General features: G+C 36.1%; 1 protein-coding gene across 2 annotated transcripts; it reads right to left on the bottom strand.

Annotated features, from left to right (window-relative positions):
• Nucleotides 1–2,611: 2,611 nt before the first annotated feature.
• Nucleotides 2,612–11,418, bottom strand: LOC120327026 (uncharacterized). Of its 2 annotated transcripts, none has more exons than XM_039393403.2 (5): nucleotides 11,237–11,418; nucleotides 5,248–5,429; nucleotides 4,916–5,002; nucleotides 4,616–4,836; nucleotides 2,612–3,550 (listed from the first exon to the last, which is right to left on the bottom strand). In XM_039393403.2, the coding sequence occupies exons 2-5, from the start codon at nucleotides 5,414–5,416 to the stop codon at nucleotides 3,368–3,370; spliced, it is 660 nt and encodes a 219-aa protein (XP_039249337.2). In that variant the 5' UTR covers nucleotides 5,417–5,429; nucleotides 11,237–11,418; the 3' UTR covers nucleotides 2,612–3,367. The 2 variants fall into 2 exon arrangements, with proteins under 2 accessions (XP_039249337.2, XP_039249338.2); XM_039393404.2 differs by lacking the exon at nucleotides 11,237–11,418 and adding an exon at nucleotides 6,758–11,204.
• Between the last annotated feature and the right edge of the window lie 288 nt (nucleotides 11,419–11,706).

Below are 11,706 nucleotides of genomic sequence, written 5' to 3'. Positions count from 1 at the left end.
ATGTGACAGTTTAAATATTTTGTGAATATGGGTAACCCAAACTTGCCGCCAAATTTCTCACTACCTGCCTCATCTGTTTAATACATTGTGATAGGGCAATATTATTAAATTTTCTAAGGTTATGCTGTCGTCTGTATTAATCTAAGCTAGATTATACAGTTGTAATAACGCCTTAGCAAATACTATAAGCTTCAATTTAGTCTTCTTTATTGTTATACCACAGTTCCATCGTCTACAAAATGGCCATATAATAAGATTGCAGGACGGAAAACAACCCAGTAAACAATTTTACCGAAAACAGAGTTCAACAAAATGTAAATTCCGAAAGTTATATATAGTAAAGTCATAAAAAAATAAATATATTGTAAAACGAAACCAAAAATACCTGTCGTTGCCTTTCTATTACAATTATTTGGAGGCTGAGAAACCCAGGACACTTTACGCGCGACCGAATGCAAAGTTGCCACATATATTTACAAAAGATCTTATAATGTTTTAGAAAAATAACGCACCGATTACTGACATAGCATATCGTATTCATTGAACCAAAATACCTGTCGTTGCCATTCATATTAATTATTTTGAAGCGTAGGACTTCAGTACACTTCTCGCGCGACCGAATGCGAAATTTGCCACAAATATTTACAAAAAAGCTGATAATGTTGCAAGACAAAATACAAACTCAAACCAGCAAATTAATACTTGGCGAATGGTATATCATGTTTTTGGTAATGACAAAATTGTTATTTCAGTACAATGTATTCACAGTTAACCAAATCAGTACTACAACAGCAAAACCTGCTTTTTTAGTAACTGCTCTAAAATAATCCACGATACACACACTAAAAACTCACAGCATGCGACATTGAAGATTACAATGAATAATATATAAGACTAAAACAAATGATTCTGAATGCGCACGATTCTTTATGCTACAACATACAGTTCGAGCGCGGGATATTTCGGAGCTCTTGGAGCAACGCCCTTTAACTTGGTCGCAACTGCCAGACGTGGGAGTCGACGAAATGAGAGAATAAAAGCAAAATACTCTCACAGCGTAAACCAACGCGTGATTAAGCGTTGCTTAACGCCTTATCTTTCAAGTCACAAGTAAAATCCTCAAAAACCCACGATTTAAATCTCGCTTCCACATTGGATTAAAATTTTCGGACGAGTACGTATGATTTGTCGAGATACTGTGGGTATTGAGTCACTTTTGGCGTTCTTCTAGACATGTTTTTGATTTTGTGGCCACTTGACTGATATTATATATGCCAACGGTGGGCAAACCGAGGCTAGCGAGCGCATGCGACTCGTCGGAGTTTTTATGCGGCTCTTCTCGCTGGCAATAATTATATATTATCCAAGTTCAACTATACGAGAAGCTGTAGCGTAACAGTTTTTTTTAATTCATTAAGCGGTTAAAGAAGTTTTCATCAATGAATAAGACAAATTATGTTTTAGTATGAAAATCGTAGCGTGGAATTCAATTTAAATCAGTTAAACGACAAATCTTACTGTTACATCGAGAATCGCATTCACTTAATTTTTGTATTGACTTAAACATTGCGTCCGTTTGGGCGTTTTAGCAGGGTTAAACGAGGCTGACGATATATTTCAGAAGCTGGCGTACGCCATTTTGCGTTTGCAATGGCAAGTTTCAGAATGTTCGTCATCGAATGAATGAATGAACGTGATATGACAACACAGCGGTAACGACTCAGATGTATACCAATTTGCACATATTATTCAATTTGTTTCTTTCTTTGCCCTATTTGATAAAAGAATACTGCGATATGCAAATCATGATCACCTTGTTGAATAATATTCATAACACTTTGTTTCCGATGGTGTTCCACGTCGTAATGTGTAACATAGACTTGTCTAGTTCCATTCGACAACGAAGTAAAACTCCAATGACAAACAATCACGGTTGAAAAGAACCCAAGAACGATAATGAGTTGGCTGTTTTTATCAGACATTTTTACATAAAAACTGCAATGAAGAAAAGTGATTAGGACTTATTTTGGCCGTATGTCAGAGACACTAATGTTATTGATTGAAAGCATGTACTAGTAACTAGTGTTAAAGAAAGTGTCCATGGTCTATTCCAGGATGTGCAACAGACGGCCCCACAAGCCGTTTAGTGTGGCCAACAACAAAATTTTCTCCATCAGGCCTAAAATCCTAACCCGACAGGTTTATGTTTGTGAAAGCGCTAACATGGATAAAAATACATGTTTTTGCTCTTGTCGCTGCGTTAAATCTTTCGCCATTTTGCCCGATGCCTTCATTATTGCAAGGCTATAAGCGATAGCCAAATCCTTTTCTCTTGCCTTCCCCGCTAATTTTCTGTGTGTCCCAGATAGATGTCTGAAGTCTGATATTGTTTTTAAACAACATTTGTCGTTCCAATCCTGTCACAAACCAATGATTTGGCAACTTTTGCACTACCCGTGGTCGCGCGTTCTATGGCTATATCAGCGTTTCCCAACCTTTTTGGTCGCGGAGTATTTTCTCACCAGAGAAAATCTTTGCGGACTCAATGTGCATTAATTTTTTAACCGCTCTCTGCGTGAAGAATCAATAAAATTAAACAACAGAATTTTAACGAAGTCAGTTTATTATCCACATTTACAAATTTCAATGGGAACCATAGCGAGGGGGCTCCATCATTGGAACATTGACGAAATATCATTGGTTATTAATTATTATCCCAGTAATACAAATGTAATGAACAGAAATGGCGCATGGTTTGGCAAACAGCTCTACTAAACGTATACTTGCTTTCACTGAGTCTATTGTATTCGCATGTCAAGGTTAAATATTGATACCGCAAGTGATGAAAAGAAAACCTGAATATTGCTCACCGCAAGTAAATAATATAACGTTATTATCTACGATATAACATTGTTATATACCCGGAACTAGAATCGAATCCAATATCAATCTGCATCGTTTTTTTTTTAAATCGATCCATCTTCAGTTTATTAATTTATTATTATTATATAACTGCATTTCTTGCGTATACATAAATGATTTCTAGATGTTTGCAATAATATAAATTAAAGATACATTGAAGCGAAACATGCGAATGCGATATTTGGATGGATAAAGGATGGCAAAAGCAAGTGGTGTCAGAGACTCAACAGTATCGAAGAAATGGGCAATAATTTGGTTATAACTGTAAAAAAAATCCACTTGGACTGAAAAGCTTAAATTAAACTGATGTCATGCCAAATATGCTCTTTTCGTTGGTTTCTGCTTCGAAGTTTGATTATTTTTTCGACAATTATGCGCTGATGAAGGGAATGTTTTTTTGCAATATTTTTCTTTTCTATGCTTTTAGTAAGCCTTACAAAAATGTTCATCGTTCGCATACGACTCCTCGTAGAGCGGATAAAGCAAATCCGGATCGCATACCCTGTTCTTTGGAGCCTGGATCTCGACCAACCACTAGATAAAAGTTTGGCCAACTTGATATAGACTCGATTGGCTGATTCTCCTGCCATTCATTAGAATTTGAAGAATCACCTGCCAAGTGTTTGATCTGAAATGTAATACAATGTCAAGGATCGTGAATATTACCTGAAGTTTTATTTTATGTTATGCGATAATCGCTTGCGGAAAGTCTCCATAAAGCAGCCAGTTGGGGACGGAGCAAGTGCTGAATGATGGGATTTCACGTTTGACTTGACTTAGGCTCTAACACAGTGGTTCCCAACTGGTGGGTAATTTCCACTTGCGGGGAATTGAGGGGTTTCGAGTGGGGTACAGACAAACTCGTGGAGAATTACACACAGTAAACACAATGAATGAATATTATTATACAATGAAAATTATAGTATATGACACTAAGCGAAGAAAATGCCCATGGTGCTGCACACAAGAACTCATGATTTTGGAGTAACTTCTTTGTAAACGTGTTGTTGTGCAGATGTATTTATTTACAGAGGCGCAACATCGTGGGCATTTAATCAAAGCAGTGCATCGCCATCGCACCTTTTTCATATTACCACAAACTTTTGGGCGCTGTTGCTTTGAAACAAAAAATACGAACTTACTGGGAATCTTGATTTCGACCCCAAATTTAGGCAAATTTTTACCAAACTCATTGGAGGCTTTATTCTGTGGGAAATGAAGACTCTGTCTTAATCGGAAGTGGGTATTTCAGAAAAAACTGACTTTTTGAAGCAATTTCTATAATATTTCCCACACGATTATTTTACTATAATTGGCTTTTACTTGGCAAATCTCTCCTTATCGGAAGAAGGTATATAATATTTGTATCACGTGGGTTCGGTTGAATGAGGACTAACTTACTCGAATGCAAGAACAATAATATTTCTTTTGTTAGGATGAGATTAATCCGTACTCCCGTACTATGTGTACCAGATTAGGGTTATTTTGTTCCCATTTTCCTTATTTCAGTTCTGTTACGAGTTCGGGGACTGTTTGTGTTAGCCAAGTGAATATACACCCTGACCATAGGCTTCCGTCCCTTTACACAACTTGATGTAAAGTATGCGAACAAAATTAGTTACTTTCATATTGGTACACACTGTCTGGAGCGCCGATTAATCAATACAGATATGAAGAAAATATAAATTCCAACCTTTTCATTAATTGGACCTTTAATCCAAACTGATGTAGAAATCCAGCCATCCGGTATTTTCGAACGAATATTTTTCACAACGCTGTTGTAAGTAATTTCGTCTGGTATTTGAGCGACGCTTGAATTTTTATCCTGGCAAATCGATACCGCTCGAGAATATGGTACTGTTTCCAAGTAATACACTGTGATGTAGCATCGTCTTTCAATAAGCAAATCGCATTCTGCAGAGTAGAGAAAATATAACATCATTGTGGAAAAGGAAAAGAGGATGTCACTTATTAGAATTAAAAAATAGATGACCTCCTATTTCCGTGTCAGAAAATAATGTTTTTCGGTAATTTTCCATTGTCAAGTTCCTAAGCAACTTCATAGTAATGGTTTGAATTTCTGAAAAAGGAAATACATTTATTTTATTCAATGCTATGCTGACACTCCTAACTTCAGCTCTTTTAAACGAGGCTGACGATATATTTCAGAAACTGACGTACGCCATTTTGTGTTTCAGAATGTTCGTCATCGAATGTATATGTATAACAGATGTATAACGGTTTCCCCTTATAATTCAATTTGTTTCTTTCTTCGCCATATTTGATAGAAAAATATAACTACTGCAATATGAAAATTATGATCACCTTGTTGAATATTATCCATATTACTTTGTTTCACATGGTGTTCCACGTCGTAATGTGTAACGTAGACTTGTCTAGTTCTATTCGACAACGAAGTAAAACTCCAATGACAAACAATCACGGTTAGAAAGAACCCAAGAACGACAATGAGTTGGCTGTTTTTGTCAGACATTTTCACACAAAAACTGCAAGGAAGAAAAGTGATTAGGACTTATTTTTGGCCGTATGCCAGAGACGCCAATGCCATTGATTGAAAGCATGTACCAGTGATAAACAAAGTGTCTATGGCAGGGGTGTCAAACTCGTGGGTTTTCGAGGGTCGCAAACAGTTTTTGATATATTTTGATAATGTATACTTGAAGCATGTTGTAGGTGTAGTTTGTGACACATAATGTGATGTAATTCAACAGCCGAATGAAGTTCTGTTATTTTCTTAAACTTCAAATGTCATTTACATATAAATTTTGCATAATTTCATTTATTATTGCTGTATTTATTCCAAAAAATCATAAATTTTTATTTAACTATCCAAAACAGTTTTGATAAGGAAAAATTAAAACATACACTAAAAATTACTTAATCTAAATCGATAGACCGAAAATTTGCAAAAACACTACAAAATAAACTCAATGTTTTTTTATTACATATGTCCTGACGTTTGGCATCTCATTTGTGCCACCGGCTTATTAGTATCAGCGTAAAATGATTTTACAGTAACAATTCTAATCAACGAGTTCACATGATCATCGGTTAATTTGGATCGTTGAGAATGTTTGATTAATTTCAGTAAAACAAAAATATTACGTTTATCATTTTATGTTTTATAGATCAGTAAACACAGAAACTACTGACTTTTCGGATCAGACATTTCTCGCCACATTTCGCGAGAATTCCTACTATTACATGGCATAGGACCGCTCGAGTTATGGACTAGGTAGTTGTATAATTATAATAATATACAAACACATAAAGTTTTTCTGTTCGAAGTTGATTTTTAAATTTGTCATATTGTAATCTTTCACTGTATTGGTGGAAATGTGACAAATTAAACAATGTGCTTTAGAATTTTGAGAAATGTTGTTGTTATATGTTTTATGGCGCTCATAACTTCAGTGGTCTTTTGCGGCATTGATCAATTCAAATTTAAAAATACTATACTAACATATAATACAATATTTACGAATATATAATTATACAATTGATTCAATTACAATAAGTAATTATTTCTAAACATTTCTGCCCGTAGACAAAACAAATTTGATAACAGTTTCAATAATGTCCATATTACTAAGCACTTCTTCCAAACTCATTTCCCGTTTAAGTTTTCTGGCTTTGCTAATGACTGAGCTCCTTTGATGATTATATCGTTGACAATGCAATACGTAGTGGGCTACGGTCTCGGATACAAAACACTGTTCACAAAATCCGTCAGAATGACAGCCAATTTTATGTAAATGTGCATTTAGGGCACAATGACCTCTTTGCAGTCGGAATAAAAGGACTTGATATTTACGTGACAAAGTTTCGTTTTCTATTCGTGACATCGTGGTAGGATGAAATCTTTTATAATGACTTGTTGATTCACTATTAACATATTCCGTATTCCATTTTTCTCGAGCCAATGTATCAAAATATGATTTTGCTTCTGAGACGGAAAGTGGCAAAATTGCATCAAGGGAAAGTTTGTTGATTGCTCCTTTTGCCAGGTTATCCACTATTTCGTTTCCGATAATTCCTACGTGAGCTGGTGACCATAGGAATGTAATTTGTATTCCTTGTTTTGTTAACACCGAGTTTATTGTAGCTATTTTCGCAATTAATATGTTTTCGAATGTTGAATAATTAAGAAGGGCTGAAAGGGCATCCACACAATCTGTTATTATCAATACACGTTCCGGTCTTGTTGTTGCGATCCATCTGAGACAACCCAGAATTGCGTATAGCTCCGATGTATGTGAAGAGACAAAACGATGCAATTTCATTTTTTTTCTCTACTTTCGCTTGAGGCACATAATATGCAGCACCGACGCCAAATGGGTTTTTCGAACCGTCAGTGAATACTTGTACATAGTCTCGATAGTTTTCGTGTATATGGTCAAGGAATGGCGTTTGAAGTATTGTTGGTGAACATGTTGTACCATAAATCGTTAGCGATGTATCAATTTGCGGTGGCTTCATTATCCAGGGAGGAATCTCGAAATTGACATCTCTTGCAACAGAGAAGTCGGTAAAAAAGCCGTTGGTTGTTTTCATATTAAACGTTGCAAATGATGGTTTGTCAGGAAAATATTCTTCCCACGACTGTTTAAATAATTGTGTTGTAATTTCGCTGTCATGAGGGATCATTCTGCATTTGTAATGTAGACATTTTCTATAATGTATAATATGTAAAGGCATTTCGTTACACAGGGATTGTAAAGCTAAAATAGGAGTACTTTTTAATGCACCCAAGCAAATGCGTAAACATTGTGATTGGATTACGGCCAGTTTCCGCAATATAGTCGGAGATGTAAAATAAATTGCTTCCATGCCATACTCGATAACTGGTTTTATTATCGCCCTACATACTGTGAGTAAGGTATTCTTATTTGCACCCCACTTCGTACTAGAGATGTACCGATGTATCGGTATCGACGATATCGGCCATTTTTTCAATATCGGCCATGTATCGGTATCGGTTAGATTAAGACCGATATTTCCGATATATTTACCTTTTTGAAATGGTTCAAAATGTTTTAAAAGATAAGTTGGAATACTACTTTTCAATTTATTTTTTGTCTGGAGAGATCGTGAGCTATGAGCCATACATGTCCCCACCCCCGCGAGAGAATAGGATTCACGTGTTTTTAGCTATTTATCAGACAAATTAACTTAACTAATTTGGCTACTTTCGCTGTCAATTTTTTATATTGACATTTTTAATATTACATAGTAATTATGAAGAAATATATCAACACGGTACATAACATAAAGCAATTAGACGCCCAGTTTTAAATCATACAGTGGAATTGGGGTCCTTATTAACGGCACATGGACTTTTGGCACGGGTATAGATTCTGACTGTTTGTCGTCAAGTACGAGTGTCATTTAGTCCGACATTGATAAACTAAATTCCGACACAATTATCCCTCTACGCAGGTATTAATTTTGTTTAACTACACAATTTCTTTATAGATATATTGACATGACCGCCTAGCCCTAGACTGTCACAAAATATATGATAGCAATTGTATAACAATATAAAATAGTAAAGTAAAAAAAACGTCCTCGACGGTTATAGGTAGGCCTTCTTTTGGTCGGTGCTGATTGATATTCTTTCATGTTGGCTTTGACTTACTTATTGCGTCGACGATTACGATTAGCCACGAAATAAAATATTTGAAAAATGCTTTTAATTTGAACGTAGGACGGCGGCTCTAGAATGTGTGGGTGATATTCGATATTCTTTTAAACACGAATAACGATTTTTGAAGGTCGCGATATTAACATCAAATTCATATTGAACATCCCGGCTTATGAGTTTCAATTGAACACCGAGATTACTAGCGTTACTGTACAATGTATCTTAATCAGTTAAAGCATATGGATACCAAACATTAATTTCATATTATGCGACACATATATCTTTTTTCTCGATCTGAAATATTGTGTACTATGAACAACGCTCAAAGATCATTGTTTTAACCCGTCTGCCCTACACAGCACACCTAATTAGGTAATAATTACATAGTATCGGTATCGGTGATATCGGCCTTTTTTGTAGTATCGGCGTATCGGTATCGGCGTTTTTAGCTGGTATCGGATCGGTATCGGTGACAAAAGTGGTATCGGTACATCTCTACTTCGTACCCGATAATGCACGTAACAAATTCACTCTTTTACCGCATCTTTTTTCTATGTACTCAATATGTTTTCTGTATGTCAATCGTGAATCGAATATGACTCCCAGGTATTTGCAGTCCTTCTCAATTTTAAGCCTAGATCCTTCTATTTTCAATATTGTATGTGGCAGTTTCTTCGTCTCGTGAAAAGAATGGCTTTTGATTTTGTTTTTGAGAGCCGAAACCCCCAATCATTGCACCAGTAATTAATATTGTCTAGATTAGTTTGGACCTTTGTAAAAAGATGATCAATACGTAACTCAACTTCCCAAATACTGCAGTCGTCCGCGAAGAGCGCTATGTTTGAAGAAACACACTGGGGCAAATCGTTTGTCATAACATTAAAAAGAAGTGGGGATAAAACGCTACCTTGAGGAATTCCGTTATCGAGCTTGAATATATCGGACATTTTATGGCCGATACGGACTTGAAAGGTACGGATCGACAAAAACGATTAAATCCACATAAAATATCGACCAAGTATCCCAATATTATACAGTTTGTATAAAAGACCACAACGCCAGACCATGTCGTAAGCCTTTTTATTTATCGAGAAACACTGCTAGAACAGATCTTTTATTTGCCAAAGCTTTATATAGATATCATCATGTATTCGAAGGATATTATCGGTTGTTGAGCGACGATTTCTAAATCCAGATTGTTTCGTCGTTATCAAACTAAACTTTTCAAGATACCATTTGAGCCGGTTTGCAATTAGTCGTTCCATTACCTTACATAAGTTGGACGTCAACGAAATGGGTCTGAATGATGATACAAGATTATTTGGTTTGTTAGATTTTAATATGGGAACTACGATGGAGTGGCGCCAATGAGCTGGTAATTGTCCTTTTACCCAAATAAGATTAAAAAGTTGTAGGAGTATTATTTTGCATTTATGGGGCAAGTGTCTGAGCACCTAAGTACGCAACTAAAGTACGATTATTGTCAACAATTGCTGGTATTTCAAATTGATTGTTACCTATATTAGACATTGCACGAACTGTTCTCCATAGTTGCGAAACGTTTGAATTTTTGCTGAGAGAACTACAATAGTTTGTGACAGATCAACTGACTGTATTGGCTGAGACATAGTATGACGAAATATTTCTAGATTAGAAGAACATTCGGGACCCGGCATAGCGGAAAAATTTTCCTCTGGAAAAATTGGAGCAGCTGCAATGTTGTTTTTTCTGACAATTGATCTTGCCTCACAAGAAGTGACGCTTTGTTGAGCACGAATTTTTGGTATCTTTGTATCTAGGACATCCGCCATATGCCGCACTATGATTTCCTTTTTAATGTAAACATACTCTTTCTGCTTTTTCACATTCATTGGTAAGGTGACGTCCTCCGCACCTCGCGCACCGCGTTGATCCCCGACAGTTTTTGGAAATATGTCCAAAAGACTGGCAGGTAAAACATCTTAGTGGTGGCGGATTGTATACTCGTACTGCAAATCTTAAGTACCTACCCCACATGTACGACTGAAGGCAAGCGGGTAGTATCGAAAAATAATAGAACGGATAAACTTGGAGTTGTTTCAGTTTTATTTAATGAAGTATTGTTTGTCTTTCGTACCTTTAATCTCTGCGACTTTATGACGTGTTGATCGCTTAGAAAGCTTAATAGCTCGGGAGTCAGATATGTCAATCGGCACTCCGCTAATTACACCTTTCGACTGAACGTTTGTTTGTTTATATTCTTCCGCTTTAATATGAATTTTCGCGTCACCCAATTGTTTGCAATTTAACAGTTTCGTCATTTGGGATTTGCCACAACAATCTACCAATAGTTCTCCACTAGCCAAAACTTTCACGACTTTGTAGTCACCGATTTGTTAACGTAACCCTTTATTAACTGCATTAGGATTGTATATCCTTATTGGACGATCAACACCTGACACCACAACGCGGAATTGATGACTTTCCGCTTCTGTCGTTTTAGTTAATGCAACATTTCTCAATTTGATTGAAGACCCAATTTCATCTTCACCCCGACGTTTATTTGTTTGTTCTTCGATTCCATACATATCCCACTTTACCGGCCGCAGCCAATAAAATGGGTTGAAATATTAAGTTCCCCAATAAGAAATAGGAATAAATACAACTCACAATTTTCCCTGTAGTATATGGGTAGTATCGTTGTGAAGTAATTCCCGACTCCGTCCGACGTCCCCACGCGAGCGCCGTCAAAACAAACTAATGTAAATGTAAAAATATTGCAATTCCTATTTTTCTTCAAAAATGCTACCTTCTTTATGTACCTTGCGTTTGATTTAATCCCCGAGGTGTTTTTTTTTTTCAAGTATTTTTGCTAGCTTGAGGTGTATTCATAAATGGGTTAACTTGAAAACAAAACAAAAAATAATTTTCCAAAACTACTTTCAGTAAATTGTCGTTTTCTGTGTGAATAATCAATTTCAATTTAAAAAGTTAAAGACATGTATTACATTTAGATAAAAAAAAAGTTACAAAATATTACTATTATTGTTCGAGGTGGGTATTACGTTCGAGGGCCGCATTGGAGATGCTCTGGGGCCGCATGCGGGCCGCAAGTTTGACACCTCTGGTCTATGGTATAT

The sequence above is a fragment of the Styela clava genome, chromosome 4 (genome assembly GCF_964204865.1).
Source record: "Styela clava chromosome 4, kaStyClav1.hap1.2, whole genome shotgun sequence".
NCBI lineage: Eukaryota > Metazoa > Chordata > Ascidiacea > Stolidobranchia > Styelidae > Styela > Styela clava.
Note: the sequence above shows the minus strand (reverse complement) of the source record. Positions and strands in the feature narration are given on the sequence as shown.